This window comes from Leptonychotes weddellii, chromosome 10 (assembly GCF_054177405.1).
Source record: "Leptonychotes weddellii isolate Sample4059 chromosome 10, ASM5417740v2, whole genome shotgun sequence".
NCBI classification, from domain to species: Eukaryota; Metazoa; Chordata; class Mammalia; order Carnivora; family Phocidae; genus Leptonychotes; species Leptonychotes weddellii.
In genome coordinates, this window is record NC_138378.1 from 100,806,064 (window position 1) to 100,831,975 (window position 25,912).

Here is a 25,912-nt window from a genome sequence, read left to right on the forward strand (position 1 = left end):
ATGTGTCATGTTTTTATTTAGAGTTATCTATGAGGAGGAGCACCGTAATTTCTTCTCTGCTTAGATCCTAAAGATCCTTAAAGATCCTTGCTTACCTGGCCCCGCTTGTTCCCAGTCTGCCCCGAGGAGGCCAGAAGCGCCTTGAGCAGGCATTGTGTTCCACCAGTCTTGGGAACACTCAGTACTTCCTTAGTCCCTCAGGACTCATTGGTTAAGTGAAATCGTGTACAAGTGTTACATGGCAACTGAAGGCCCATGTATTCTGACTTTCAGGAAGGTGGGATGTTGCTAAAAAGTGACCTCATTTGAGAACCGGGGTTGGGGGCAGACTGCAAGCTGAGTATGTGGTCAAGATCCATAATTTTCAGCCCAAGGGGAAACTGACCCCAAGCCAGGTAGTACGACAGGGCTGGGGCCCAGCATCCCATCCCCCCACCGCTGAGGGGGCCCCTAGGGGGCTCAGTGGCCATATTTTGGGTCTGGCAGCATCCACATTAAAAAAGAAAGCAGGCTTTGATTCACATGCTTTATCAGTATTTCTTTTGGTCAACTCAAGTCGGTGACAAAGAATGGCTTTCCCTTCATCTCTCCTTTCCTACCCTTTCTGACCCACACCTCGCATTTATACACATATTTGCAAAAACACATGCTGGGTCTCTGAAAAGTCCAGCCATGAAGAATAGGATGCAAAAGTTTATTTCAGAACCACAGAGGAAGAACACCTACTTACTTGTCCATGCACCTGCCTTTGAGGCCATCACTGGACACACAGCTTGTCCAATTTTTACTAATTATGGCAACAACCCTGTAAAGTAGATATTATAGCCCCATTTGATAGATGAGAAAATCAGCTACTGATCTGCAGAGAAGTGAAGACAGCTCCCAGGTGCACACAGCAAGGGCAGGACAGAGTACATGTTTTATCTCGAGTCTTCCACTTCTAGGCTCAGGCTCTGGTGCCTTTCTGACTACACCAGGGGTTGGCAGGCTTTTTCTCTAAAGGGCCTGATAGTAAATATTTCAGGCTTTGCAGGCCATATGGTCTCAGCTCTGCTGTTGTAGCAAGAAAGCCCTGGACAGCGTGCTAACAAGTAGATGTGGCCGTGTCTCCATAAAACTTTATTTGTCAGAGCAGGTGGCAGGCTGGATCTGGTCCACAGGTCTGGGAGGGAGGACCTCAGACCGCCTCCAAAGCTGCCCCTCACCTTGATGTCCTTTTGTGACCACCGCTTCACATGACTCCCAGAGGATCCCTCCCTTGCCTGCAAACCAGCTCATCTGTGCCATGCCCGGGTGCTTTTCCAGCTTTTGAGTGAATCTCTTTTGGCTCCGGGATGGGCATTCACGCTCCTGCCTTCCCTCCAGGCCCCTTGGCAGGTGATTAAGAGCCCAGCTATACATTTCTGACAGCAGTGGCTGGCTGGAGGGACCGTGTGGCTGAGATAAGCGAGTGTGTGCTGGGGAAGGGGATGGCCATGTGGGACGTGGGTTTCATTCCTGGAGAGAAGTAATAAGCATGTAATTGGCTTTTCAGAAATGCTCAGGCTGCTGGAAAGCCTGTTTCTCCTGCACACTGTGAGCTCCTTAGAGCAGCAGAGACTGGCTCACCCAGAGTGGGGATGAGCCAGATAAATTCTGGATCAGCAGGTGGGGTTGCCTTGTCCCAGATGATCACTATAAGCTGCATGATGTTTGGGAGCCAAGAGGCAGAGAAGGACAAGATGGAGAATGTGGGCTGATCCCGCTGGCAGCACACTTCCCCTCCCCATTGGGGGCAGAAGCGCATCTCCAGAGGGCCAGTCTCAGAGCCAGCACAACTGTTGAGGAGTAGAGAATTCAACAGGGGCCACTGCCTGGCATCTGTAGATGAGACCGTCCTTATATGATGCCGAGGCCACCTGGAAATCCAGGCACAGGTAGGAATTGTCCAACCTCCAGCTTTGTGCTCCCCAGAGGAGTGTTCGGATGGTCTCCAAGGCAGGGAGCGCAGGGGCTGCTGGAGGTCCCCTGCTTCTTTCCAAACCTCTCTGTTCCCTGCAGCATTGTTGACCCACCTAGAGGTATTAACACCAGTAGCGAGGTTTTAGATAGAACAGTTACAGAAAGATCAGCTTTCACTTTCAGTTCAATCCCCTTTTAATGAACACAATTAAAATGTACAGGTCTGTAGATTGAGTCTATTTTCATGTGCCAGGAAGTGATCCCACACTGCTTTGCTGGGTTATAGTAGCAAAACACATCCTTCTGGCACGTGTGTTCCCAAATCCCTGGCCGCTTCACTCGTCCGTTCTGCAGAGATGCTGTTTATCGGGGGGACTGCCCGAGCACCTCTCCCCCGCCAGCTCCAGTCTGGCTCTGTACTGAGTCTGTGGTACATGTGTGATGCTGCTAGGTTGTCGAGGCACTTTGACATGCATCCCTTTGCTTCCCTCCCCTGATGACTCCATGACCTAGGCGGGTCAGGTATCGCGCTTTCCGTTTTACGGAGTGGGGAATGGAGACTGCAAGCTCAGTATTTGGAGTCCCACAGGAAGCAGGTGCAGAGATGGGACTAGGACTCTAGCACTCTTGCCTCTGCCCCAAGCTGCCATTGTCAGGACGGTCTGGGCTCCAGGCTGGGGTGCGGGCCTCTGGACAGGGAGCAATATCTACCTAACCTTGGCGAGAAACCCTGGACCTGCCCGGTCATGACTGTCATGACGTGTCGTTGTTGAAGGCAGGCTCCCGACTCGGGACTGGGCTGTGTGGTCAGGTGGGGAACCCCGCAGCCTCCTGCCTAGCCCAGGCCCTGCAGGGTGCAGACAGAGTCCCTGTGAGTGGTCATTAAATGAGTGAATGACGAGTGACCCTGGGTCCTCGCAAATGACTACAGCGTTGGGAGCTGGTGACGTGTGTTAGGTGTCAGACCCCGAGCACTGCTGGTCCTGGAGGAAGGGCAGTTTACCGATGAAAATGAAAGCAAAACCCACTCAAAATAAGCTCCGGGGCCAACATATTCTCAGCCTGAGTCCCATTCTGAATTAAGACTGTGCTGTTTTGTGTTGACCTAGAGCTTCAGCTGTAGGGAGGCATGGAAGCTTCCACCTCTCCTCCCCTCCGTCCGTCCCCAAGGCCCTCGGTCTTGCAGATGTCGTTCGTGCCAGGTTCCCAGCCCTGCGGACTCTGTAGCAAGAGTGAAGGATATGTGGCCGTTATTCCTCCCGAGGTCTTCGGAGCCGGCGCTCTCTGGTGCCGGGGACAGGGGCCCTCGGCCGGCAGAGCTGGAGCTGGAGGCCTCCCCGCCCCATCCCTGCTCCCGAGGCTGCTGCCCCCCAACCCCGGCTGGTGCGGGCCCAGAGCCATGCCGCCCCCGAGGCCCAGGGCCACCTCACCCTTGTCGCTGTAACTACGGATGCCCTTATTACTCAGGCAGACGGCTCACCCTTGTTTAACAACATATTAAACCATTAGTCTCCGTGCCAGTGGGTTCAGCTAGTTCACAGTGGCAAAAGCTGATCATTAAATCCCGTTTTCCCTCCTTAATCTCTTTTAAATTGGTTGCTTTTTAATTTCATCAAGTGCCCTCTTTCTCAACCATTCTGTCACCCGCTCAGCCCAGTAGCACCGGCCTATTGCCAGGTGAGGGGGGCCGGGCCCTCTGCGTCTTCCCAACGGGTGGGGGTCCTCCGTGACTGCAGGCTCACCAGGGCAGAGACTAAACAGGACCCTCTCCCTGCAGAATGGGCCCCCAGGCCAGGTGCTGTGAACGGGTTACCGGTCCTGCTTCCCTCTCGCTTACCTCTGGCTCGCTCCTGAGGCAGAAGATTCCAGTCTTGAAACCTTTGCTTCATCCAGAACCTGGGTCCCCTGCAGGTAGAAATAAAAATCTTGTGTTTTCTCAGCAGGAAATTCAAATACTTGTAAAAATGGTTAGTGTGTTATGCGCATTACTTGCAGTGACTTCACATGTCGTTAAGGCTGTGATGGAGTCCAGAGAATTCGTATTGCTGGGCCCGTTGGAAATGCTTTTGTGGTGGGTGGGGATGGAAGGTGGGGGCTGCTGAGGGTCCACTGTGACTCCGAGCAGACCCTGTGGGCCACGGGAGAGGAAGTTCCAGCTCTCGAGGTCCCAGGGCTCAGGGCATGGGGATGGGGGGGCATAGAGTCGTAGGGACTTCCTGAAAATGTGGAGGCCGAAGGGATATGTGAGACAGAAGTGCCATTAGCAGGATGACCATGGGGCCAGAGAGACTGGGGTGCAAATGAAGAGTCTGCCGTAGTTAGCTGGGAGGCCTTTGCTCATCCGGGAAATGGTCATGGAGTTACTCCCGTTGCAGGGCTGGTAGGAGGGGTCAGGGAATAATGAGCATAGTGCACCTAGCGCGGAGCCTGGCACCTTGCGGTGCTGATGGCTGACATCCACTGAGCAGTTACTGCATGCCAGGCACGATTCTAAACGGGACAGGTATTACCTTGTGTCTTGGGTCAGGATCCACACTGCAGAGCCTTGTAAAAGTGATGTAACCCAGAGCTCTCCCAGGAGCACAGGTGTGAGGCAAGGTGGTAGGGCCGCGGAAGGGTAATTGCCCTTGATGTGCAAGGCTGGGGCCTTGGAGACGAGCTCGGGCCTGGTCCCATGGGGAGCCCGGAGCAAAGTCTGCTCCACCTGGGCACTCTCTTCTCCATGGAGCCAGGGATGGAAGCTCCAGGAGAGGCAGGTCCCGCTTGGTGGGGGCGCAGTTCACTGAGGGAGTCGGCAGCCAGCGCCCTCAGCCGCTGGAGGATGGGGGTACAGATACGGTGAATGGGCCCTGCAAGGGGCCCCCGTGGCCCCCACCACAGTCCACCACTCCATCCAGTACAATCCATATGCCATCCAAGCATCTCTGGGATTTGGGTTGGGTAGTTTCTAGGGAAACCTACGAGGGAGGGGCTGGACCTAATCCTCATGTCTCCCTCCCCACCAGCCATCCTGGAGTCCCCCCAGTCCACCTGCCCGGGGGGCCGGGCTAGGTGGCCTGCCTGGCAAGGTGACCCAGACTCTCATTCCCGAGGCCCTGGTTTCTGTGCCTCTGGCAGTTGGGGCTTGCAGTACCTGCTTATTACCCATCATGGCTGAGCCAAGAGGTGCTCCAGGGAGTCACCTGAATGCCAAGCCTATGCCTCTCGCCCCCATTACACAGTGGCCCCAGCTCCTCACCTCACCCCAGTCATCCTTCTCTGGGAGCTGTCTTCTGGGCCTGCTGATCTTCTGGTAAGAAGAGTCAAAACTAAAGAGGTGGTAGCCATAGCTTTAAGTCTAAAGGGACTGTGTCTCATTAGGTGGGACCAAGAGGTAGACGTGTCCCCTCTCTGGGACCCAGGGGTTCTAGACCCTAAGAAAAAACCACAAACTCCCAGAGTGTGGGAGTGGTGAATCTGTCCACTCCCACCTTTACTCCTTGGCACCCAGGCCCGTAAATCTCACCCACCGACTATAAAGCCCCATATCCTGGCCGCCAGCGCCTGGCAACTCCCTGAGGGATGGTGTCCTGTCCTCTCGGGCTATCATCTCCATGCTGGTGTCTCGGTGACACTCCCAATGGGCTGGAAGATTCTGGATGGCATGGTATATTTTAGGACCAGTGGATCTGTAGTCTTGTACGTACTGCTTTCCCCCTCTTTGACGTGAAATTGGTCCCTTGGTCGGAGACCATGTTATGGGGAACTCCGGCTGAGAGGTCAGACTTCCTGTGAGCTGCCTCAAATCTTTAGCTTTGACTCTAGACACAGCCCTGCTATTAACGAAACTCCAGTCTAAAACTTCACCAGTGTTCCCACTAATGCGCTTTGTCTTTTCTGGGATCTGATTCCAGATCCCACGTTGCATTCAGTTGTTATGTCCCCTTAGTCTCTTTCCATGTGTGACAGTTTCTCTGTCTTTCCTTGTCTTCCTTGACCTTGATGCTTTGAAGAGTACTAGTCGGTTATTCGGTACAATGTCTCTCAGTTGGGTTTGTCTGATGTTTTCTCCTGATTAGATTGAGCTTCTGTACTTTTGGCAAGAAGGCTATGGAGGTGATGCTGAGCCTTCCTGAGCGCATCATTTCAGGGGATACGTGATACCAGTGTCTTATTACTGTGGTGTTCACCTTGATCGCTTGGCTAAGGTGATGCCCGCCAAGTTTCTCCATTTAAAATCATCCTATGTTCCCTTTGTAGTTAGTGAAAGTCTTGGAGGAATGTGCTTTGAAACTGTGCAAAAATCCTGTTTGTTCTCAAACTTTAGCCCCCCTATTTTAAGATAGATGGATGCAGTTTTTATGGACCCTTTTCAGAAGGTGGTGTTGACTTCTTTCTGCAATGCTCCTGTTGAGAGAGGAATTTGGGGTGCCCCATGCAGGGGGAGGCAGCTACCTCTCTGCTTTCACTGGCAGGGAGTGCCCTGACACCTCTGCAGAGCCTTTGCTTCCTGAGTCCCTTTTCTCACCCCCTCACCTGCTAATTTACGCTCAATCTCCTGTTTCCCTTGCTGGTCTCCCTCTTCCCTTCATTTGCTTGTTGAATTATTTGTGGTCCAAAGACTTCATGCTAGGGATGCAGGCAGCTCAGAAATCTGCACTCTATAGGCATGTGGTAGATCCAGAGAACGTGGGAGACCAGTGACCCCATTCCCATATTTCCCTGATGAGGAAATAGACCCCGATCCATGAAGAGGAGCAGGTGGGTCTGGAGGACCCAGTGCCACGTCTAGAATTCGGCTTCCCCACCTGTGCGCACCATGTTCCCCATGGCTCTCCATTCCTCAGGACTGGTCAGATGGAGATTCCCTCTAGACCCTCAGGAGGTGGCTGCTCCCTGTCACCCAGCTCCTCGTGGGAGGTGAAGTCTTCCCATTCAGTCTTGAGCTTCTCGACCTCTGTCCTGATGAAAGGGGGCTGCTGTTGTCCTGGTTGGAAACTGGGGGCCCCACATCCCTCTGTGGGGAAGGCTTCTCCCTGCTCTGACTTGCAGCATTGGGATAGGGACCTTCGTGAGAGCATCCCCTGAGCTCTCTAGACCAGAGCAGTGGGTCCTCCTCTTGCTTTTTCCTGGTGGGGGGAGTTGGGGTGCCTACTTCCATTCTAGTTTTTATCCTCATCTTTGGTTACCTTCACCTCTTAGTGAATTGTTACGTGCAAGTCACTGCTTTTCGCAGATGGTGTTTTCATTTAATCCTTAAACCCTGTGAGATGGGCATGACTCTCCCGCTTTTCAGGTGAGGGAAACTGAGGCTCAAGTAGGTTAAGTAGCTTACTCCAGATCACATAAATAGTAACTTTAATAACCACTCCCACAGCAGTTTGGGTTTGTTTTCATAATTAAATAGACTGAATGTTCTACTGGTTCTTATCCTTCATTCCCTTTTCGTGTTGAACCATCTCTTCATTGGCCAGAAGTTACCATCTAGCAGATTCTTCAAAATGGGCTCACGTGTGCTATCTTCCCTGAGCTCTCTGATGGCCAGAATGTCAGCCTCTTGCCTTCACACCCGAACAACACCCTACCAGGGTAAGATGCTCTCGGGTCACACGTGCAGTTAGCCTCTGTGGCATCTGTCCAGCATCTGTCCGTTGTCCTCTGATGGTGAGCAAGTCTGAGGTCAGCTGGCATTCTCCCTTTTGTAGGTGACTTGTTAGGTCTGCCTGGATGCTTGCTGACTCCCGTCTTGATTTTCCGAGTTCAGTACCTAAGCCGGGACATGCCTTTGTGCCCGCTGGTCTGTATCGGTGTTTCGTGGAACTGTGTGGCGTGTTCTTTTCTTGTGCGTGTTTGGGCTTGATTCATTTCAGGAGTGTCGTTTAAGAAAAAGACGAGTACCTTGTGTGTGTTCCACCCGTGTCTCTGCTTCATGTTCCCCAGCTTTCTGATGTCAGCTCACCTTTGCTGTTTCTACACGGCTTTTCTCTCCCCCGGTCGCTTTAATAATGGAAGCCTTTCTCCTGTGCCGTCACAGAGACTCACCCGGGGACCCAGTGCTAGCAGGTGGCAGACCAGAACTGGGACCCTTTCATCGATATAATTAATTAGATTCTCTGCTGTGTCTGCTCTGCTTCTTGGAATTTCTGCATTTATTTATTCACTCTGAAAAAGCGTGTTGTGGTTCTCAACTGTATACATAACCCTTTGTGTCACTTCTTTGTTTTATCATCTAATTTTTTAGCTCTTAGTGAATTCGTGTCCTTAGGTTGTTCTAGAACATGAAGCATGTTTGGGTAATTTCTGTTCCTTAGGTCATGTTTTCTTTCACACTGGGGTTTCTGGTGTGTGTGTGGGGGGGGGGGTTATTATTATTTTATTCATGCTATGCTCCCTTTCTTTGTTTTGTTTTCTCCTCCCCAGCAACATGACTACATCATGGCCATGCCATTGATCTTCATCTTGCTTGACCTCCTGACCCTGATTTAGGGCAGGGCATTTCTTGACCGCTTTCCTAGCATGTCTGAGCCCGTTCACTTCCCTCTGTCAGGCATAGTTTGAGGGCCGGGAGCTCTGTGTTCTACTTTCTGCAGCCTGAGTGTGTTGGCCAGGGGAGGGTGGAGTCACAGAGCTGGTCTGGGGCTGTGAGCCATCTTCATTAGGGCACCCCTCCTCTGCCAGATGCCAGAATCCACAGGGAAAACCCACGCTCGTCCCTCTACAGCATGTGCAGCTTGGGTCGGGAAGACCCAGTAAGCAGGTAATTAAAGTGCCGTGACACGGGGCGGGACATTTTTAGATTGCTGGGGTCAGGTTCTCTCAACTTCCTTCGAACACAGGTGGTGGCCGTTTAAGATTAAAATTGCCAGTAAGGATACCAGTATATGGGGACCAGGATCGAGCCAGATGAGGCCGGAAGTCGAACGAAGGACTTGCAGCCCATGGTGAGGGATGGGACCCAACTACATTTTAGAAGATTCACTCCAGCAGCACTGTGAAAAATTAAATGGCAGATCTAAAGACTTCAGTCCCCAGAGCATATCTTTTGGACAGCTCTGCAAAGATATTTTGTACTCGGAGCTGAGGCACCAAGGAGTAGAAAAGTTCCTGAAACTGGCTGACATCCCCACCCTTCTTATCCTCACCCCATTTCATAACCCTCAGCTTCTGGGCAACAGCTGAAAGACACCCCACTTTCTCTCCCAGGGCTGTTTCCTCGTGGACCTCTGGAGATGTTTTCTAAGGCTGCCCAGATGGCAGCCGGGGCTGGGGCTGCACATCTGGATAATGTATCTGAAAGTCATTGTCTTCTTACAGCAGAGAGCAGGGACCAATGATGGGGTCCCTCTGCACAGCATGCCTCATGACTGTGCTCAGTATGACATGGGCAGAATTTGGCAGAGCCGGGGAACTGGCTTCCACCCCCTAAAGGGTAGCCGGGAAGGGGGGAAGGAGGGCATCACTGATCTCTCAGGTTTGCCCATGTGAACTCATCTTTTCAGGGAGATACCCACTCCTCCATGCTGAACATGACAGCCAGGTGCCTCCTGGGGCTCCAGGGTAGCACAGGATCTTGGATACTTGTGAGCAGAAATTTGCACCTGTGTATACAAAGACGTTTCTCTGGGGAGAAGACCCATGGCTTCCATCACTTGGAAAAGGGGGCCGTGTCTGGTCAGAATAATTAAGAATACTTTCTCTCTCTCACCCCTGCACCTGATGGCTGGGGAACTAACCAGAGACCCAGAGAGCAGAAGTGATTTGCCCAAGGACACCAGGTGTGGTGGCAGAGAATGATATAGAAGCCAGTGTTTTCTGGCCAGCACTCGCAGTGTCTTCTTCACTTTACTAACACATAAACATGTAGTTGCTATTTATTGAATGCTTGGTGTACGCACAGCACCGTGCTCAATATTTTACTTACGGAGTTCCATTCCATTCATAAACCAGCATCATGGTTTCACAGAGTAGGCCTCTGTGATGCTCTCCGTTGCCAGGGGAGGTTTAATCACTTGCCCAAGGTCACAGAGATAGAAACTGGAGGAGAGAGATGGCAAAGCCAGGCCTGTTGGGCATCTACTCTTCCCAACCCCCACTCGCCCCTTCTGTATTAGACTCCTGTCAGCCTGGCCCATCCCTGCAGTCCCAAGCCAGGACTTGTGTGCTTCCCAAAACGTTCTGACAAGCCCAGCCCTTGCTGCCTTCCCTCCTCTGGACAGATGGGGCTGTGACAAGTCCTTTGTAGGCAGATGGCCCTGATTCCCCAGCCAGTCCTGCTCCCTCCTTGCTGGCTGCCCTTGGGCGTATCTCCTTCTCCTCCTCTAACCTCTGCTTCTATATGACATGGGAATTGTGGTATCCAAATCCTGGGGCTCTTAATGAGATAATTCGTGTCCACAGAGTCATTTACTCAACAAATATTTGAGGATCTCCCATGTGCTGGGAACTGTGCAGGTGATACCATTGGTGAGTGAGAAGACACGGTTCCTGCTCTCAGGACTGCAATGGCCTGGTCAGAGGGGCAGACAGGAGAGAGATACTTAGAGTTAGCTGGTGCAGGCTGGGGCGTCCAGATGCCTTGAAGGAGAGGTACAAGGGTCTAGGAGAGTCCAGACTGATTCAGTCTGAGGTCCAGGGAAGGCCTCTTTAAAGAGGCAGCACTTTGTTTGAGGCTGATGGATGAGTAGGAGTGGGTCCGATGAAGACTATTCCAGGCAGAGAGCCCAACAGGCATGGAGGCCTGTTTGCTAGGGCTGCTGTGGCAAAATACCACACCCTGGGGGGTGTGGGGGGGGGTGGGTACGCTTAAACCACAGAAATTACTCTTCTTGAAGTTCTGGAGGCCTGGGGTCCAAGATCAAAGTGCTGGCGGTGACATTTTCCCTTGAGGCCTCCCTCCTTGGCTTGCCATCTTCCCGCTGTGTCCTCACATGGCCTTTTTTCTGTGTGAGGACTCCCCTGGTATCTCTACCTCTTTTTATAGGGACACCAATAATGGGGGATCAGGGCTCCACTCTGATGGTTATTTTAGCATAATCACCTCTTTGAAGGCCCTAGCTCCAAATAGTCACATGAATTAGGGCCCCCCAGATGACCTCATTTAACCCTCGTTATGTCTTTAAAGGTGTGATCTCCAGATATGGTCATATTCTGAGGTCCTGGAGACCTCAACAGATGAATCTTTGGGGGGGAGAGACAACTCAGCCCAGAACAGATGGGAAATAGCTGGTCTTGCTTTAGAAGCTGAAGAGGCCAGTGTGGCTGGAGTAGAATAACCAAAGGGGGAAGGGAGGGTGGGATGAGGCTGGAGACTTGGCAGGGCCTGGGGGGGTGGGTGGGTAACGGCAGACTGGGGACAGTACTCCGAGTGCTGAGGGAGCCACTGGAGAGGTTTGGAGCTAGCATGGGAGAGAGAGAGGATCGGGTGTGATTTTAAAAAGGTGACTCTGTAAAATGGATGGTTGGGGCCCTGAGTAGAAGTGCAGAGTTGGGGCTTCTTGCAGTCATTGGTGGTTGGGCATGGCTGTAGAGGTAGGGGAGGGCAGGGGAATGGATGGAGACCCATTTTAGGACGTGGTGATGGGTTAGATACGGGGGAGGGGCAGTTCAGGTGATCAGGCTGAAGGCAAAGGTGAGAGAGAAACAAGCATCAGAAAGAAAGACTGTCAGATTCCTCTTTGAGCCCCTGCATGGATAATGGCGCCATTCCTTCCTGTGGGAAGGACAGGAGGAGGGGCCAGTTGGGACGGGAAGATAGAGCTTTCCATTTGGAACCTACTCGGGGTGAGATGCCCAAGCGGGCATGTCAGGTCGGCCTTTGTTTAGTACAGAGGCGGAGCTCAGCAAGGAGACCCTGTCACTGTGGATCTCTTTCCTTGCTGCTCTCTCCTTCTTACTGAATTTTGTCTCTTATTTCTGAATAGCTATTGGCCCTTTCCCTCAGGTGACAGAACTCAAGAAATAGTGAATGAATGAACGTGCACATGCACAGAGCGAAGGAACAAGTGCAGCTCTTATGGGTGGGCCTCGGTGGGGGTGTGGGGGGGTGTGGAACTACCCTCCTCTCCCTCCTGCAGCCCCAGGCATTGATTCTGTCCAAGGGGCTAGGCTGGGTGCGAGTTTGCTGGAAACTCATGACCCTGTGCAGCAGAGGGCCCTCTGGGGAGCCACATCTCATGCTTGCCAAGCGTCCTGGCCTGAGCAGGACTGAGCCAGTCCCATGCAGGGAGCCACCTCCCCCAGCAGGTTGCCAGAGTCCCTGTCGCCTTTCCTCCCCCGAGCAGTGTCGACTGCACTGTAATCACACAATTATGATGCCATTAAAATGTCACATTTGGAGAAATCCATATAAACAAAGCATTAACAACCCCTTGAAAATTGCAGTCTTTACCACTAATGACCTACTTTCTCTACACACCGCGCCCTCCCGCCACCCCCACTCGGCTGCCGCTTTGCCCAGCCTGGCTTTCGGAGGCACACCGGAAGATACAGTCTGCTGTCTTTGCTGCCTGGAAGGCCCTGATGTCTAATGTGTTGGGAGAAGCTCTGCGATGGGGCCAAAGGCAGCCAGGCCAGGGGAGCCCAGCGCTGAGCCACTCAGCGAATGAGACCAGAGGAAGCCACACCCAGGCGGAGCGAGGGTCCCGCTGGAAGGACCCTCAGAGAGATGCCGGCCCTTGGGAAGTTGAAGAGAGAAGATAGTGTTGAAAAATCTGAAAGGTGGCTTCGTGCCTTGGCTTGGACCTCCCCTCCCCTTCCCCATCTTGGGGAGCAGAGCTGGAGCTAGACAGGTGGTGGTCACACTCACAGCATAACCCAACAGAAGAGGAGTGTCCTGCTCAGGGGCTGTGGGCCTGAGGCCTCTGGATCCCTGCTGCCGTGAGTCTAGGAGGAGACGTCGGTGGGCCGGGCAGAGAGGCCCAGGCCAAGAGAGCCTTGAGGGTTTTAACTTCGTTTCCCAGAAGAGTGCTCTGGGAAATTTCAGATACTGAATTTTCTTTGTTACCAGAATCTAATTTTAATGCATGAAGAAAATGGATTACTTAGAGGAATGTTATATATGAGTGCTCTTATAAAATAGAGTGAATGAGTGCTCTTATAAAGTAAAACATAAACCAAAACAGCCCTGGCAAGTAATTAATCTCTTCCAATGTATCTGAATTGCAAATCTGGTTTCCCATAGAGTCCCGGATGTGATTAAAGCGAGAGGATGCCTAATTCTGAAAAAGCGAAGAGGAGGCCATGGTGGATTAAAAGAAGTTGAGTTAGCATGTAGGAGGGGTTTTAAATAGCGCTCTGGCACTTTCCACCCCCTCACAGTTCAGGGCTCACCTGCAGAAGGGATCAGGCCCCAGGCACTCTGATGAATGGACAAGAATGGTTGGTGACAAGCATGCCATCTGGGGAAGCAATTATTGGTGCTTCCTAAGCGAGGGAAATGGGGGTCTTATTTACAAGCAAGTGCATCCTAAACCTCCTTTTTATAGTTCCCGTGACATGGCTTGGACCACGTTCCCACTGTGTCGTAAAGATGGCCAGGATTTAGGACAGGCTCAGGAGGTTCTCTGTTTCTCAGCCCATTGCAATTCTCACTTGCTGTGTTGCCTGCATCACTCAATTTGCCCTTGGCTGAGGCAGGCCTCCCACCCTCACCCAGATTCAGCAGGCAAGCTGTGCGGGTACTCTGGGTCTGCTTTTGACATAAAAAGAGCCCCTTTCATAAAAGCCAGCCAGCGGCCCCCCATGGGGTCCTTCCAGATAAAGTCATTTCAAAGTCATTCACTCCAGTCCCACACCTACATATTCAGCAGCTGACCTAGTTTTGAGGGAGCTAGAGGGTATCTGGATGTCACCTTATTTACAGAGCAGATAGAAAATGCACTAAGCTCTGGGCCCTCGCTGCGCACAGAATCTGGGGAGATCTAGCCCGCACATAGGAGGAATGCGAGAGAAGGGAACAAATTCTCCTTAGCCGAGAGCTTGAGGCTTCTTGCTAATGTCACCTTTGGGGAATGAATGACAGGGCTTAGGGGATACTTGAGCCTGAAACTCCTTTTCTAGCCAGAATCCAGTTTAGCGTGATTAGGAGAGGTGTTTCCAGGCTAACCTGGCAGAAAGTGTAGGACTGATAGGATGGGATCCCTCTTCCCACCTCCCTCCTTGTCCCTCTCCAGGCAGGTGCCAGGTTGGCAGCCACTCCGCCAGTGCCCCCTGCCATCGCACGTCCCACTTAAGGACCCAACAGAGCCTGCCTGTGTGGGCTTCATCCCAGCATCTCCACTTACTTGGCCAAGTCCCTTTAGACTCTCAAACCTGTTTCCCCTTTAGTAACCTAGGGTTCGTAATAGCACCTGCTTCGGGTTTGTCCTGAGTGTGATGATTTTAGGACAGAGCCTGGTGCACAGTAAACATTACAGACTATTAGCTGTGGGTCTTCTGAGCTGCGTCCGGTGTGAGAATTGGTCCCCTTCTCAAGTCAGCCCTTTTCCCTGGCTTCCCATAGCCATCTCCATCTTGATTTCTCCAAGGTCACCTTTGCCTGGGCAGAACCTAGAAGGAGATTTGGGGAAGCTGCAAACCTTTCTAAACACATTCCTTGGGAGTATAGCTATAGGACTGGCCATTCCAGCCCTCAGAAGCCAAGTCCCAGGAGGCCGGGAGAAGACTCTCTGGGGCTGATGTGTCCAGTGGAGGAAATGGGCCCGCAGTTGAGCAGAGAGCCCTGGTGACCAGGTTCCTTGGCCTGATGGGAGACCTGGGGTGTCAAGCAGGCTCAGGCTTCTGACCTTACACCCGAGATTCCCCAGGTCTCTCCCCAGAATCGCCCACATTGTTCTGTGGTGGCCCCAGTTCCCACTTCCACACCTGTAAAAAGGGGGTTAACTCAGAGGTCCTGCAAAGCTCCGTTTATAACCCTTCTAAGCTAAAGGGAACCCTTAGCTATTACACTTCTTAAAATAGTTTTCTGTCCTATCATTTGCATAGCCCTGAGCTCAAACCCATGTTTGAGATGGAACTTTTGGGTAGACCCACCCTGCCGAGTCCCAGGACATATCGGCGTTGGTAATGACCTAGTGCTTTCATCCCAGCGGACAGCCTGGTAATGCATACAGCCAGTCGCCTGTGGATGCTGTCAGAGACCCCATTTCTGTCACAAGGAAGGACGAAGCTAAACATAAATTGGCTGACTATAAATTGCTTTTTCTTTCCATTAGCATTCAGTCCCCCAAAGAAATAATAGTAACCGGAGCAATGTTGACAATAATAATATGTTACATACGCATTATGTTTTGCCAAGCAATTTTTCAGGCCATATCTCATTTCTGAGATCTACTCTGGGCCTGTAAAGTTGTGTGGGGCAAAGATTAGTCCTACCCTCAGGCTAGAGGGAGAAGCTGACCACAAGCAGTTGAAAGGACGTGTGGAGCAGAGCCAGGCTCCGGACCCAGCTTTTCCTGACTTGCGATCTCTTCATGACATCAAAGGAATGGCGGAGAAGGATTATAGGATCATCCCTGGTGCAGTGCTCCCCCTTCTCTGCCCACCTCCACTTTCCCACACACAAACACTCTGGCAGCTGCAAGTCTGTCTGGTGAAATCGGGTTGAAATATACAAGGGGCCCCTTAAAGGAGAAAAGAAGTCACAGAAGCGTAACCTGTGGTGCCAGCACTGTTCCCTTCTGGTCACCCTTCCCTTCTTTATCTTTCTTCACCTTTCTCCTTTTATTCCATTACTACCCCACAATTTGGTGGCCTTCAGGCCAAATCTCACCCAAAGGGGAGATTTAAAGAGTGTTAAGTAGGTAGGTTTTGTGCGGTACGTACAAGGTATTACACTGGCATTTCTGTTCTCAGTGACCCTGAAGACTTGTTCATTTGTGACCCCTGCTTGATTACCTTGGTTCAGTAGGGCCCCTTGACAATTGCTTGGCTCCATAGCTGTTCCTTGAGGCAAAAGAGCTTTCTGAGGATGCTTGGAGATATTTCTCAGCCCTGTTAGGGCAAGGGAGGGGGAGAGGAGTCTGACTTTGGGGGAGAGATTGCTTCTGTCACTGAAAAATGCAAAGCTTGTTTTTAGTGCTCTATTCTTTCTTTCTAGAACTTGCTTCCCATGGGGCGAAGCCCTGACCTTGAGGCCCCGTCTCAGTCCTGTGGGAGGCCACCGTGGCCATGTTGAAAGATGGCTGAAGCGTCCCCCTTGCAGGCTCGCCCTCAGGCTGATGAGGTGACCATGCACCCAAGATGACTTACTATCCACACCAGAGACAGAGTGTTGCTTGTCTTGTTCTGTCCAGCTAGAGGCTTCCCTTCCCAAGCCCACTTCCGGCTGTGCTCGACCTAAGTCCAGATTCTCTGCTCAGTCTCTCCTGGGCACGATTCCATCTCTTGGTGCATTTTCTCTTCCAGCATCAGCCTCCTGGTTGGGGGCAAACCCATCTGTCTGTGTCACTGTGCGGTCCACCAAATCCTCTTTCTCCTGAGCCCTGTGGGAGTACCTGTCTCCCTCCCCTCCTGATCTCTTGCTCTCTGGATTCTAGACCCAGAAGGGACGAGGCTTCTGCTCTAGTCTTTGAACACAAAGAAGAGGATGCAGAGATGAATGCTGTGGGTAGGGCCAGCTCTCACTCAGTCCTCATGCCCACCAGCAATTGGGAGGGATTCTTTAAGCAAGCTGCAAGCTATTTGAGATGCCTGTCCACATACAGGAGCTCTGGGTTTAGTCTTTCTTTGGTGGTGGAATTTATAGGACTTTGGGTAGGAAGAGAGCAGACACATGGGCATTGCTCACGCATCCTGGCACCTGTGGGGGAGCCAGACCCTCTTCCCACTCACGCAGACTTAAACTTCCTAGGTACCTCCCTCTCATGCTAATTGGTAAGCAAATTAATCTCCATAGAAGGTCCACATTGTGTGAGTTTGTTTGTTTTTTTTTTCTCTCCCAGAAACGAATGTGGGCTGCTGTCCATTCCATTAATCATATTATATTTCACAGTTGGAGTTTTTAGGCAGTTATAATAATTATCAGAACTTCTCCTCTTCCAGAAAGCTTGAAGCCTCCCCCAGAGCCATATTTGCGTGTGGTGTGCGGTTGGGATACAGGTGCAGTGTGTATGTTGGGGCAGTGGCAGGGAGGAGAGAGCTGGGCGGTGGTGGCTCTTGCTGTCAGAACTGGAGAACCCTAGAGAGGGTTCTAGGCATGGCGTCCGGGCTGACAAAACTGCCGGGGGCACAGAGAAACCATAGCAGACAGCTCCCACCAGACCCATTTGGTAGGCGCCTGGCTTGAGGGTGGGGGCGGCAGGTGAAAGGAAAGTAGGGAAGAAATGGAAGGAGCTAGACTAGAAGGGTAAACGCATCCCTGCTGATTACATGCTACCTCATTTGGTCCGGGAAATAGCCTTTTCCCCCTCCATTATATGCCCATTCCATCCTCCAAATTCTTTAAGGAGTGACTTTGATAAAATTAATACTAACCATTAAACCCCGGCATTAAAGGAGCGATTGCCTAATTCTGAGGAAAATTTAAATTTATTACCAGCACCCGAGATAAAATGAATACTGAAGAGAAGGAGAGAAAACCCCGCAGAAGATAAATAGAAAGCCAAGTGGGATATTGACTTGATCCTTCTCCAGTGCAGGGTAATTTGGCTTCTAAAGTGAGTTAGATCATAATAAATTAAATTTAGATTTCTGCACATCAGTTAAATAACTCCCAAGACAGAATTCCAGCGAGAGGAAGAGGTGATAATACATGGTGGAAATATTAAAATGAAGATCTTATCTAATAATCCGTAATTGATGTGCTGTCCCTGGATGAGGGAAAAGGATTTTCCAGCTCTTTTCTTTGCCATGAGCCCAGGTGAGCAAGGGAAGGGCTGGCCAGCCCTTCCTTCTTTGTTGGAGTTTGTCTTACACGCCATGGGGGGTAAGGAGTCCATTCCCAGGGTCATTCTTTTCCCAACCCGTTCACTCTGGGCAGGACTTACATAGAGATTGTGCTGTCCTCTTCACTGTCTGGACTGGCCCTTGGAAAAATAAGGCCCATCCCCAGCTGGATGGACGTTAGAATAATACTGGGGTGAACAGATACTTCTACATGTTTATGACTATCCAGCAAGGGGGTAAAAAAAAGTGGTCCTGGATGAATGAAGCTCCTGGTGATGTTGAAGCAATTCGAGCTTTGAAGCCAGAAGGCCTGGGTTAGAGTCTCAGTAGTGGACTCACTATCTCTGTGGTCTTAAGCAGGCTCCTTTGTTTCCTTGACCCTCAGTTTTCTCACCTGTGAAATGGGAACAACACAACTGGCTTGCCTACCTCACAGGGATAATACAAATGCAGCATTCCGGTGAAAAAGCTTTGTAGATAAGAGTAAACTCTTCTGTTTGGCCTGTTTGATATTGACCGTCAATCATTATTATACTTTTTCATTTCTAAAAGTGATGCTTAATTCTTTTTCAGTGAACTTTTGTTCTTTGCTAATTTTTTATTCCATATTTTAACTGTTTTATCTCCAGTTATGCTTTCTTTTGTATCTGTAATTCCTGCATCTGAAGTCTTTGGAAGATCTAAATCTGTTGTTTACAGTTTCCACTAACTCTCACTTAGTGAGAGATTCCTTCTCTGATCGTTTTTTAAAAAAAGATTTATTTTTGTTTCACTTATTTGAGAGAGAGAGAGAGTGCAGTGGGGAGGGGCAGAGGGAGAGGGAGAGGGAGAGAGAAACACAAGCAGACTCGTGCTGGGTATGGAGCCCAATGTGGGGCTCAATCTCACAACCCTGAGATCAGGACCCTGAGATCAGACCTGAGCCGAAACCAAGAGTTGGACGCCCAACACACTGAGCCACCCAGGTGCCCCTGACCTTTTTTTTTTAATTGTGATTTCACCTTTCAGTGAGCTTTGTGGAAATCCTGAGGATCTAGATTGGAGATGCTTTTCTCCAAATAGGATTTACATTTGCTTCTGACAGGAGATAGATTCTGGTTTAATATTAGAAGGAAACTTCTAGAAGTTGCAGGCCTTTGAAGCTTGGAGTGGGCTCCTTGGGACCTCTGTGTCCCTGGCTGGACCCAGGAGGGATGTCCATTGGACACTGGAATGTTATGCTGGAGTGTCAGACATTGAATGGATAGATGAATTCTGTCATCCTTAAATAATAAGTTCTATCATCGTTTATGATTCTGACCTCCTGTGTGTTAGCCTGGCATCTTCCAACCTTCCTAAAGAAATCTGCCTGCAGAGTTGTACCCTTCCTGCCCTGGCTGGGGGGAGACTGGGTACCCAGGAAGCAGAGTGATGAACCAGTGGGGTGATGGTGAAGGGGACACAGAGATCCTCTGAGGAGGGAGATCCCTATGCAGAAAAAGAAGCTGGCTGAGAAAAATGATGGGAAACACATAGATAGTCCTTGAAGATGGCTCAAGGAAATGGCAGGGAGGCTCTGGGAAGGCAGTGTCATCTCATGGTCGGAAGCATGGGAGTGGAGCCAGGCTCCATGGGTTCAAACCCTGGCTGGAGTGCCTACTACCTGTGTGACATTGGGCAAGTCACCTGATCTCTCTCTCTGCCTTGGTTTCCCCAGTTGTAAAATGGGAATGGCAAACTTGGCATCTGTGATTGTGAGGATTAGATGTAAATGTTTATGACACGTGGTAGGTACTCACAAAGTGTTGTTTTATCATAGGGTAGGTTTGAGAAGTGTTATTAAGGATCAGCACAGTTCAGGGTAGGAAAGAACTTTCTTCAAGGGATAGAGACTTTCTCATTCTAATGGGGGCGGCGGGGGGGAAGAAGAGACTTAGGGCAATGAGAGAACTAGTAGCTGGGGAAAGAAGAGAGGGAGACAAACACACTAAAATCATAGAGAGCCCCATAATGAGCTCTAATAGCATTAGAGCCCAATAGTCAGCGTGAAAGAGAAATGAGAGGAACAGGCCAGGGAAGATGGGAGGAAAGGGGACTCGGGGCGTCACCTGAAAGCAGGGCAGGAGGAAAGAAACAAAGCCGCTCAGATGTGCTTCCGAGCATTCGTTTTTGGTGTCCCATTATTTAAGCTGGGCTTTGGCAGATGTAATCAAATATATTCTGTTGAAAAGATTGTCTTGGTTTTCTGTGCTTGGCGTCGTACTTACGATTGGAAACGCACGCACTCTAGATTGAGTAAATTCTGGTCAGAGTCAAGTGAGACCTTGCCTGGGGGCCATGGGTGGTGGGGGGGACACACAGGAGGGGGCCGAGGCCTGGGGTGGGACGTTGTGTGGGTTCCTGGGTGTGTGTTCTCGTTCGGGAGAGCAGTATCATCACTTCCCGGAATGGGAAAGTCTGCGAAGCTGCACGTGCGTGTTCAGGCCCTGCCCCGGATGGTCACAGGAGCCAGGAAGCAAGGAATCCAAAGCATGGGGACCATGTGCTGCCCTCTGGGCTCTCGGAGCATGAATATGGGGCCTCATGAATTGAAGAGCTTGGAAGCCAACTCCAGATTAGTACTGGAAGTATCTAGGGGAGTCTGGGGCCCTTCAGAAATCCTGGGAGGGCCACAGCCACTTTAATCTGGGGACCAGCAGGGAAAGAGTGGCTGGTCCTTCCTGTGGGCATGGCCCCCACCTCGCTCCTCTGTCCACTCGCTCTCAGCAGAGGACATGCCCCCGATTGGTTTCCTGGTTTCCGTGGTAAGACAGAGGCACTGGGAGGTTCCGGGAAGGATTTGCTCAGCAGCCCCTTCACTTTCTAGCCATCAAGCTTGGGCAAGCCAGCCAGCTCTCCTCTCTGCCGATTCCTCCCTGTACAGATGGGTTGTGTGTGCATTCTGTGGCAATATGTGCGAGCCGCCTTGTAAAATAGCAATTGTTATTCAGATGGTAGGATTTGTATTTTAAACACAACGTCACCATTATTTAATACATCCAGATATTGTTGTAGGAAAACCAAGCTCCTAGGACAGGGGGTTCCCCCCAGTGGATCTCAGTGCAGCAAAGTGTGAACCCGTTCTGTGCACGTGACCATTGGAGGGAGCGGTCCCCTCCAAGGAGGCTTTGACTGATTGTTCAGTTTTTCTCACCAGCCAGGCTTTACTCAGGCTCTGGGCTTTCTGGGGTTCAGAATCCCAGCTGAGTTCCCATGGCCCCGTCCCCAAGGAGGCAGATTCTGCCAGGGATGCTTTGCTGCCCGTACGGTGGTGATTGCCAGGCTGAGCAAACAACCCAGCCTTATGCCCTCTTGGCCCTGGGCCTGGTCTGGTGTGAATAGAGAGTAAGGGATGAGCCCAAGAGGTCTTTACCTGCCCTTTCTCCAGCCTGTCGCCAGGGCCTGCCCCTCCATCTGCTTCTCCAGCTGATGCATGGAACCTTCCATCAGTGCCCCAGCACCACCCCCATTCAGGCCTCCCTTCCCACCAGGTTCGATTCCTGAGCTCCCCTCCCACCTGGGCTCCTTGCGGCAGTCTCTTCCCTCCACTTCGTCCTGCACGTGTGGCCAGAGACCCTTCCACCTGACCTGCTTCATACAGACCCAGCTGTGTTCCAGAGTTCTCTTTCACTCACACACCCTTTGCAGCCCACACTCTGGCCGCCCCATTCCTGAGCTAGCAGCATCCTGAACAGATTCTCCCTCCTCCAAGTCTTCCTGCCTTTTATCTGGGTTTTCACTACACATGTATTTCCCTTCCCATTTCCTCCTAAGCAAAGCAAACTCCCTGCTCATCTTTCAAGCACAAACTGACTTGACACCTCTTCCAGGCAGCCCTCCCCATTTCCCTCACTCCTCTGGTATAGGTGTTCTAGGTGTCCTCATGCATGTCTCTCTGCAACCTTGCAACCCCCTCGAGGGCTAGGACCTTCCATCTCTGCATCTCCCCTCCATAGCACAGAGCATTGTAGGAGCTCACCACTGACTGAGAGAATTGCAATGAATCTAATTGGGAACGAGCCAGTGGGAGATGGTACAAGGCCCCATGATGTCAGGGTCACCCTGTGGTGATGTTCCAAGCACGAGGGACAGCTGTCAGCCTGTGACATTGCACAGCACAGGCTGGGGGAAGGGTCTTACACCCCACCCCCTGCATAGCAGCAGTATCCCTGGACGTTCATAAAATCAATTATTGGATAAAAATCGCTGGTTTCCAAAGCTTCATTTTGTGCTATTAGCAAGAGAATGCTGTTTCAAAAGGAGATAACAGAGAGAGAGAGAGAGAGGCAGATCAATTACCAGATAAGATCGAGTGGTGCGTGAGATAAATGTACACACTGGCGAACCACTCCTTGGAGCCCTCTGTGGGTGGAACACCCATCCTGCCATCTGTGGGGCCTGCCCTGGGCCTTCCTGTCAGGCTCCCCATGTCCAGGAGGGTATCCTGGTCAGCAGCGGGAGGGGTGGTGTCCGGACAGCTTTTAATATTTGCACAGTGACTAGGGCTCAGTAACACATGAGTGAGCATCTCATCCTTGGGGATGTTGCTAGCCCCAGGGCACCGGCCCTCACATTCTAGGGCAGAGCCTAGTCAATAGGTTTTTCCCAGAGATACCGAGTTCTTTTTGCTTTGATGAAGCTGAAAGTTCATCAAAGGGGAGTGGCTCTCCCCTAGGGGTGAAAGTGCCCGCATCTGCTGGGCAGGGGCCATCGAAGGAAGCATCCAGCGTGCGGAGACTCTGAAGCCCACAGCTCCGGCCGGCTGTGCGGAGAGCCTCTGCCTGGCTGCTGAGCTGGCGTGGGCGGGGCAGAGGAGGCAGCCTGGCTCTGGGCACGAGCCATGCCCTCCCTATATAAATACCCTCGCCTTCTCTGCTGTGCGAAGGCACCGGATGGCCCGGGAGCCTGAGCTCTGCTTTGCGCTCGGCCACTGTCCCACCTGTGCAGACAAGCCCAGAACTTGGGTGAGAGCTTGTCTTCCCAGCTCAGCACAGAGAGTCTGGGGAGGAGGAAACAAGATCATGAATACAGAAGCTACCTTATACATTTGAAAGCGCTGTCTCCACGTACAGTGAGGATATGACTTGTTCCCGAATTGATGCTTCTTAAAAATAATCACAGATTTAGGGATGCCTGCATGGTTCAGTCGGTTGTGTCCGACTCTTGATTTTGGCTCAGGTCATGATCTCAGGGTTGGAGCCCCGCATCGGGCTCCGCACTCAGTACAGAGTCAGCTCGAGATTCTCTCTCTCTCCCTCTCCCTCTGCCCCACCCCCTCTGCATGCTCTTTCTCTCTCAAATAAATAAATAATCTTAAAAAAAAATAATCACAGATTCCTGGGTTGGAGGAAGAAGGGAACACACAGGCGTCCATCCGGTGGGGAGCACACTATTACAGATGGATCGCCTACATCCCAGCTCTTCCTATGGCCGAGGGCACAGTGACAGTCATACGGTCGTTCTATCGGCTACGTTCCGGCTTCAGTGCTGGCCCTTTTCAGCCAGATGTTGTCAGAGTGCCTTGGCGAGGAGGCCTGTGGGCTCAGGATACTAGAACCCAAGTCGCAGCCCTGCCAACTTCCTAAAGGTGGGATCCTGAGCAAGGTCCTTGGCCTGTGGAGGCTGTTTTCTTGTGTTCATCCTGGGGCCATGAGCACTGCCCGCCTCCTGGGACTCCCGGGGAAGGGAGTAGGTTCTCACACAGTGCCTCGTACATAGCGCTCCGTAAAAGGCAGCTACCCTCTTCGTGTCGTTCCGTGTGTTATTGTTGCTGCTGGTGGTTTTATTAACCTCTTCCCTCTGGCCCCATCCTTGGGTGAAACTTCGCTGGGATGAACCTGTTCTCTGCAGTTGGGTAGCGACAGACAGAGGAGGCTGGGGAGGGCCGGGAGCTGTTCTCCCTGACTTCCCATCTGTGCTCCGCAGACTTTGGATGCTGACTGGGAAGACCCGTGGGACCAGTTTGATGAGCGGCAGTATCTGAATGCCAAAAAGTGGCGCGTCGGTGACGATCCCTATAAGCTGTATGCTTTCAACCAGCGGGAGAGCGAGCGGATCTCCAGCAGCCGGGCGGTCCCTGACACCCGCCATCTGAGGTACGTGTGACCGCTCCCACTTGTCACTCTCTCCTGTTCCTTGTGGTCATGACAGAGCAAGGGCGGGCTTGATTTGGGCAGGGCCCAGGCCACGGATTGGGGCAGGCACGCACCGTCTGCTGCCAGCCGGATGGTAGCTGACGCTCTCTGCGCTACCCACTGCTGTGAGCTATCCCCTGGCACCTCCAGAGAGAATGTGGGAGGCCCCTCCGCCTGCACCTGGCCCCCTCACCTGGTGGTCACCCCGAAATCATGGAGCACTAAAGACCCTATAGCCCGGACCTGGTTTCCCTGGCAGATTCCCATGGCCAGGCCTGGCGTGGCTTTCAAACGGAGGGAGGGCAGGCCGGGCAGACGCCTGGGAAGTCAGGTCGGTGGGCAGGCTCATTTCCTCGGACAGCCCAGGCACGTTGCCTCATTACCAATCCTTCCTAGAGTCAGAGCAGGCCTTTGCTTCTCCGTGAGGCCTGAGTAAGCAGGTCTGTCTCAACCCCAGCTCCTCCGTGCTGGCCTCCCTGCCTACAACTGGGAGGCCCAGCTGCACCAAAGGCGCACGGGAGGGGCTTGAGGCATTGTTAAATTGAGAGGGGGGCGGACTGGTGTTAGCTTCTTAGCGTTCTGTCTTTGTTTGGGTCTGTGGGTACCCGTTTGTGGACACTGGGGTTTATGAGCAGGGTGGTAAGAATTCTCGTGACTTATGACGCTGGGCAACCTGGTGGTGCTAAAGTTGTCAGTCTGTAAAGAGGGGTGGACTCAGTTTCCCCAACTAGGCTGTACGTACAAACTCAAAAACCTTGACTTACATAGCACGCATCCCATGGAGGGGCTCATGTTAATCACCATCGTTCATAAAAGGAGCCGGTTTCCCCAAAAAAGTAATGCCAGGGCCATGAGCTATAAGGCATCTGTGGTTTCAGAAGAAGTCTTCAGAAGAAGACTCCCAAGAGTCTGCAAACTGAACACTTCTAAGCAGCAGGAAATCCCCCACAGCCAGAGATCTGGGGCACTGGCTATACCTCGAACACTTTGCTGGCCTGAAAGCTTCTTCAAGTCAGAGTCTTATAGTATTGCTATCAAAATTCCCCAGCACTTATCCTGGTTCTTGGCCTCTGATAGAATTTTCATTAAAAATTAGGTAATTTGGGGGCACCTGGGTGGCTCTGTCGGTTAAGCATCTGACTTCGGCTCAGGTCATGATCTTGGGGTCCTGGGATCAAGCCCCGTGTCGGGCTCTCTGCTCAGTGGAAAATCTGCTTCTCCCTCTCCCTCTGCCCCTCTCCCCTCCCGCTCGTGCTCTTTCTCTCAAATAAATAAATAAAATCTTTAAAGAAGAATTAGGTAATTTTATTTCCCTGAGCAGAGACTACAGACAGGTAGGAGAACAGGGAAGAAGGCTGAGAAGCGCCCCCTGGTCTCAGGTGGGTGGTCCCGCCCTTGTCCTGAGTCCAGATGGTGAGACCCTCCAGAAGGACGAAGGGCCGCCTCCCAGCCAGGAAAAGAGCCAGTGCATCTGGGTGTGAGTTCTGCTCCCGCCCCGCAGAAGGGAGGCATGGAGTGGGGGATTCACTGAGCAGGCAGGTTCGAGGGGACACCCTGAGCAGGACGAATTTCTGCGTTCACCCTCATCTGTGATCTGAGAGGCGAAAAAAGAAAGTGGTTTACGAGGGCCGGACATATGTGCGGGTTGTGGGGGAGGAACCGAGACCGTCCCCAAGGATCCGAGTTTACCAGGTCCTGTTCGGGGCCCTCTCCGAGTGTGTTGTATCTATCAGGTAAGTGTGATCTGCTGCCAGGGAGGCAAGAGGGGCAGGGAGGATTTAGATGCAATCTAAGGCCCCCTTTGGGAAGACAAAGAGGAAAAGTCCATCAGCCATATGTCTGCCTCCGGGCACTAACCTTGCCCTGTGGGAGCTGGGGTTGAGTGACTTAAGAGAATTTCAGATCTGTGGATCCTGATCCGAAAGAGCAGGAAGAGGAGAGGACAGGGGATTGGGAAG

General features: G+C 51.8%; 1 protein-coding gene across 2 annotated transcripts in view; it reads left to right on the plus strand.

Moving 5' to 3' along the window:
• The window catches only part of GALNT14 (polypeptide N-acetylgalactosaminyltransferase 14), a 197,918-nt gene that overhangs the window by 101,092 nt on the left and 70,914 nt on the right, over window positions 1-25,912 (plus strand). For both annotated transcript variants that reach the window (XM_081796969.1, XM_081796968.1), the window contains exon 2: window positions 23,746-23,915. In XM_081796969.1, the coding sequence (XP_081653095.1) occupies window positions 23,746-23,915 (170 nt within the window). The remainder of the gene's footprint in view (window positions 1-23,745; window positions 23,916-25,912) is intronic.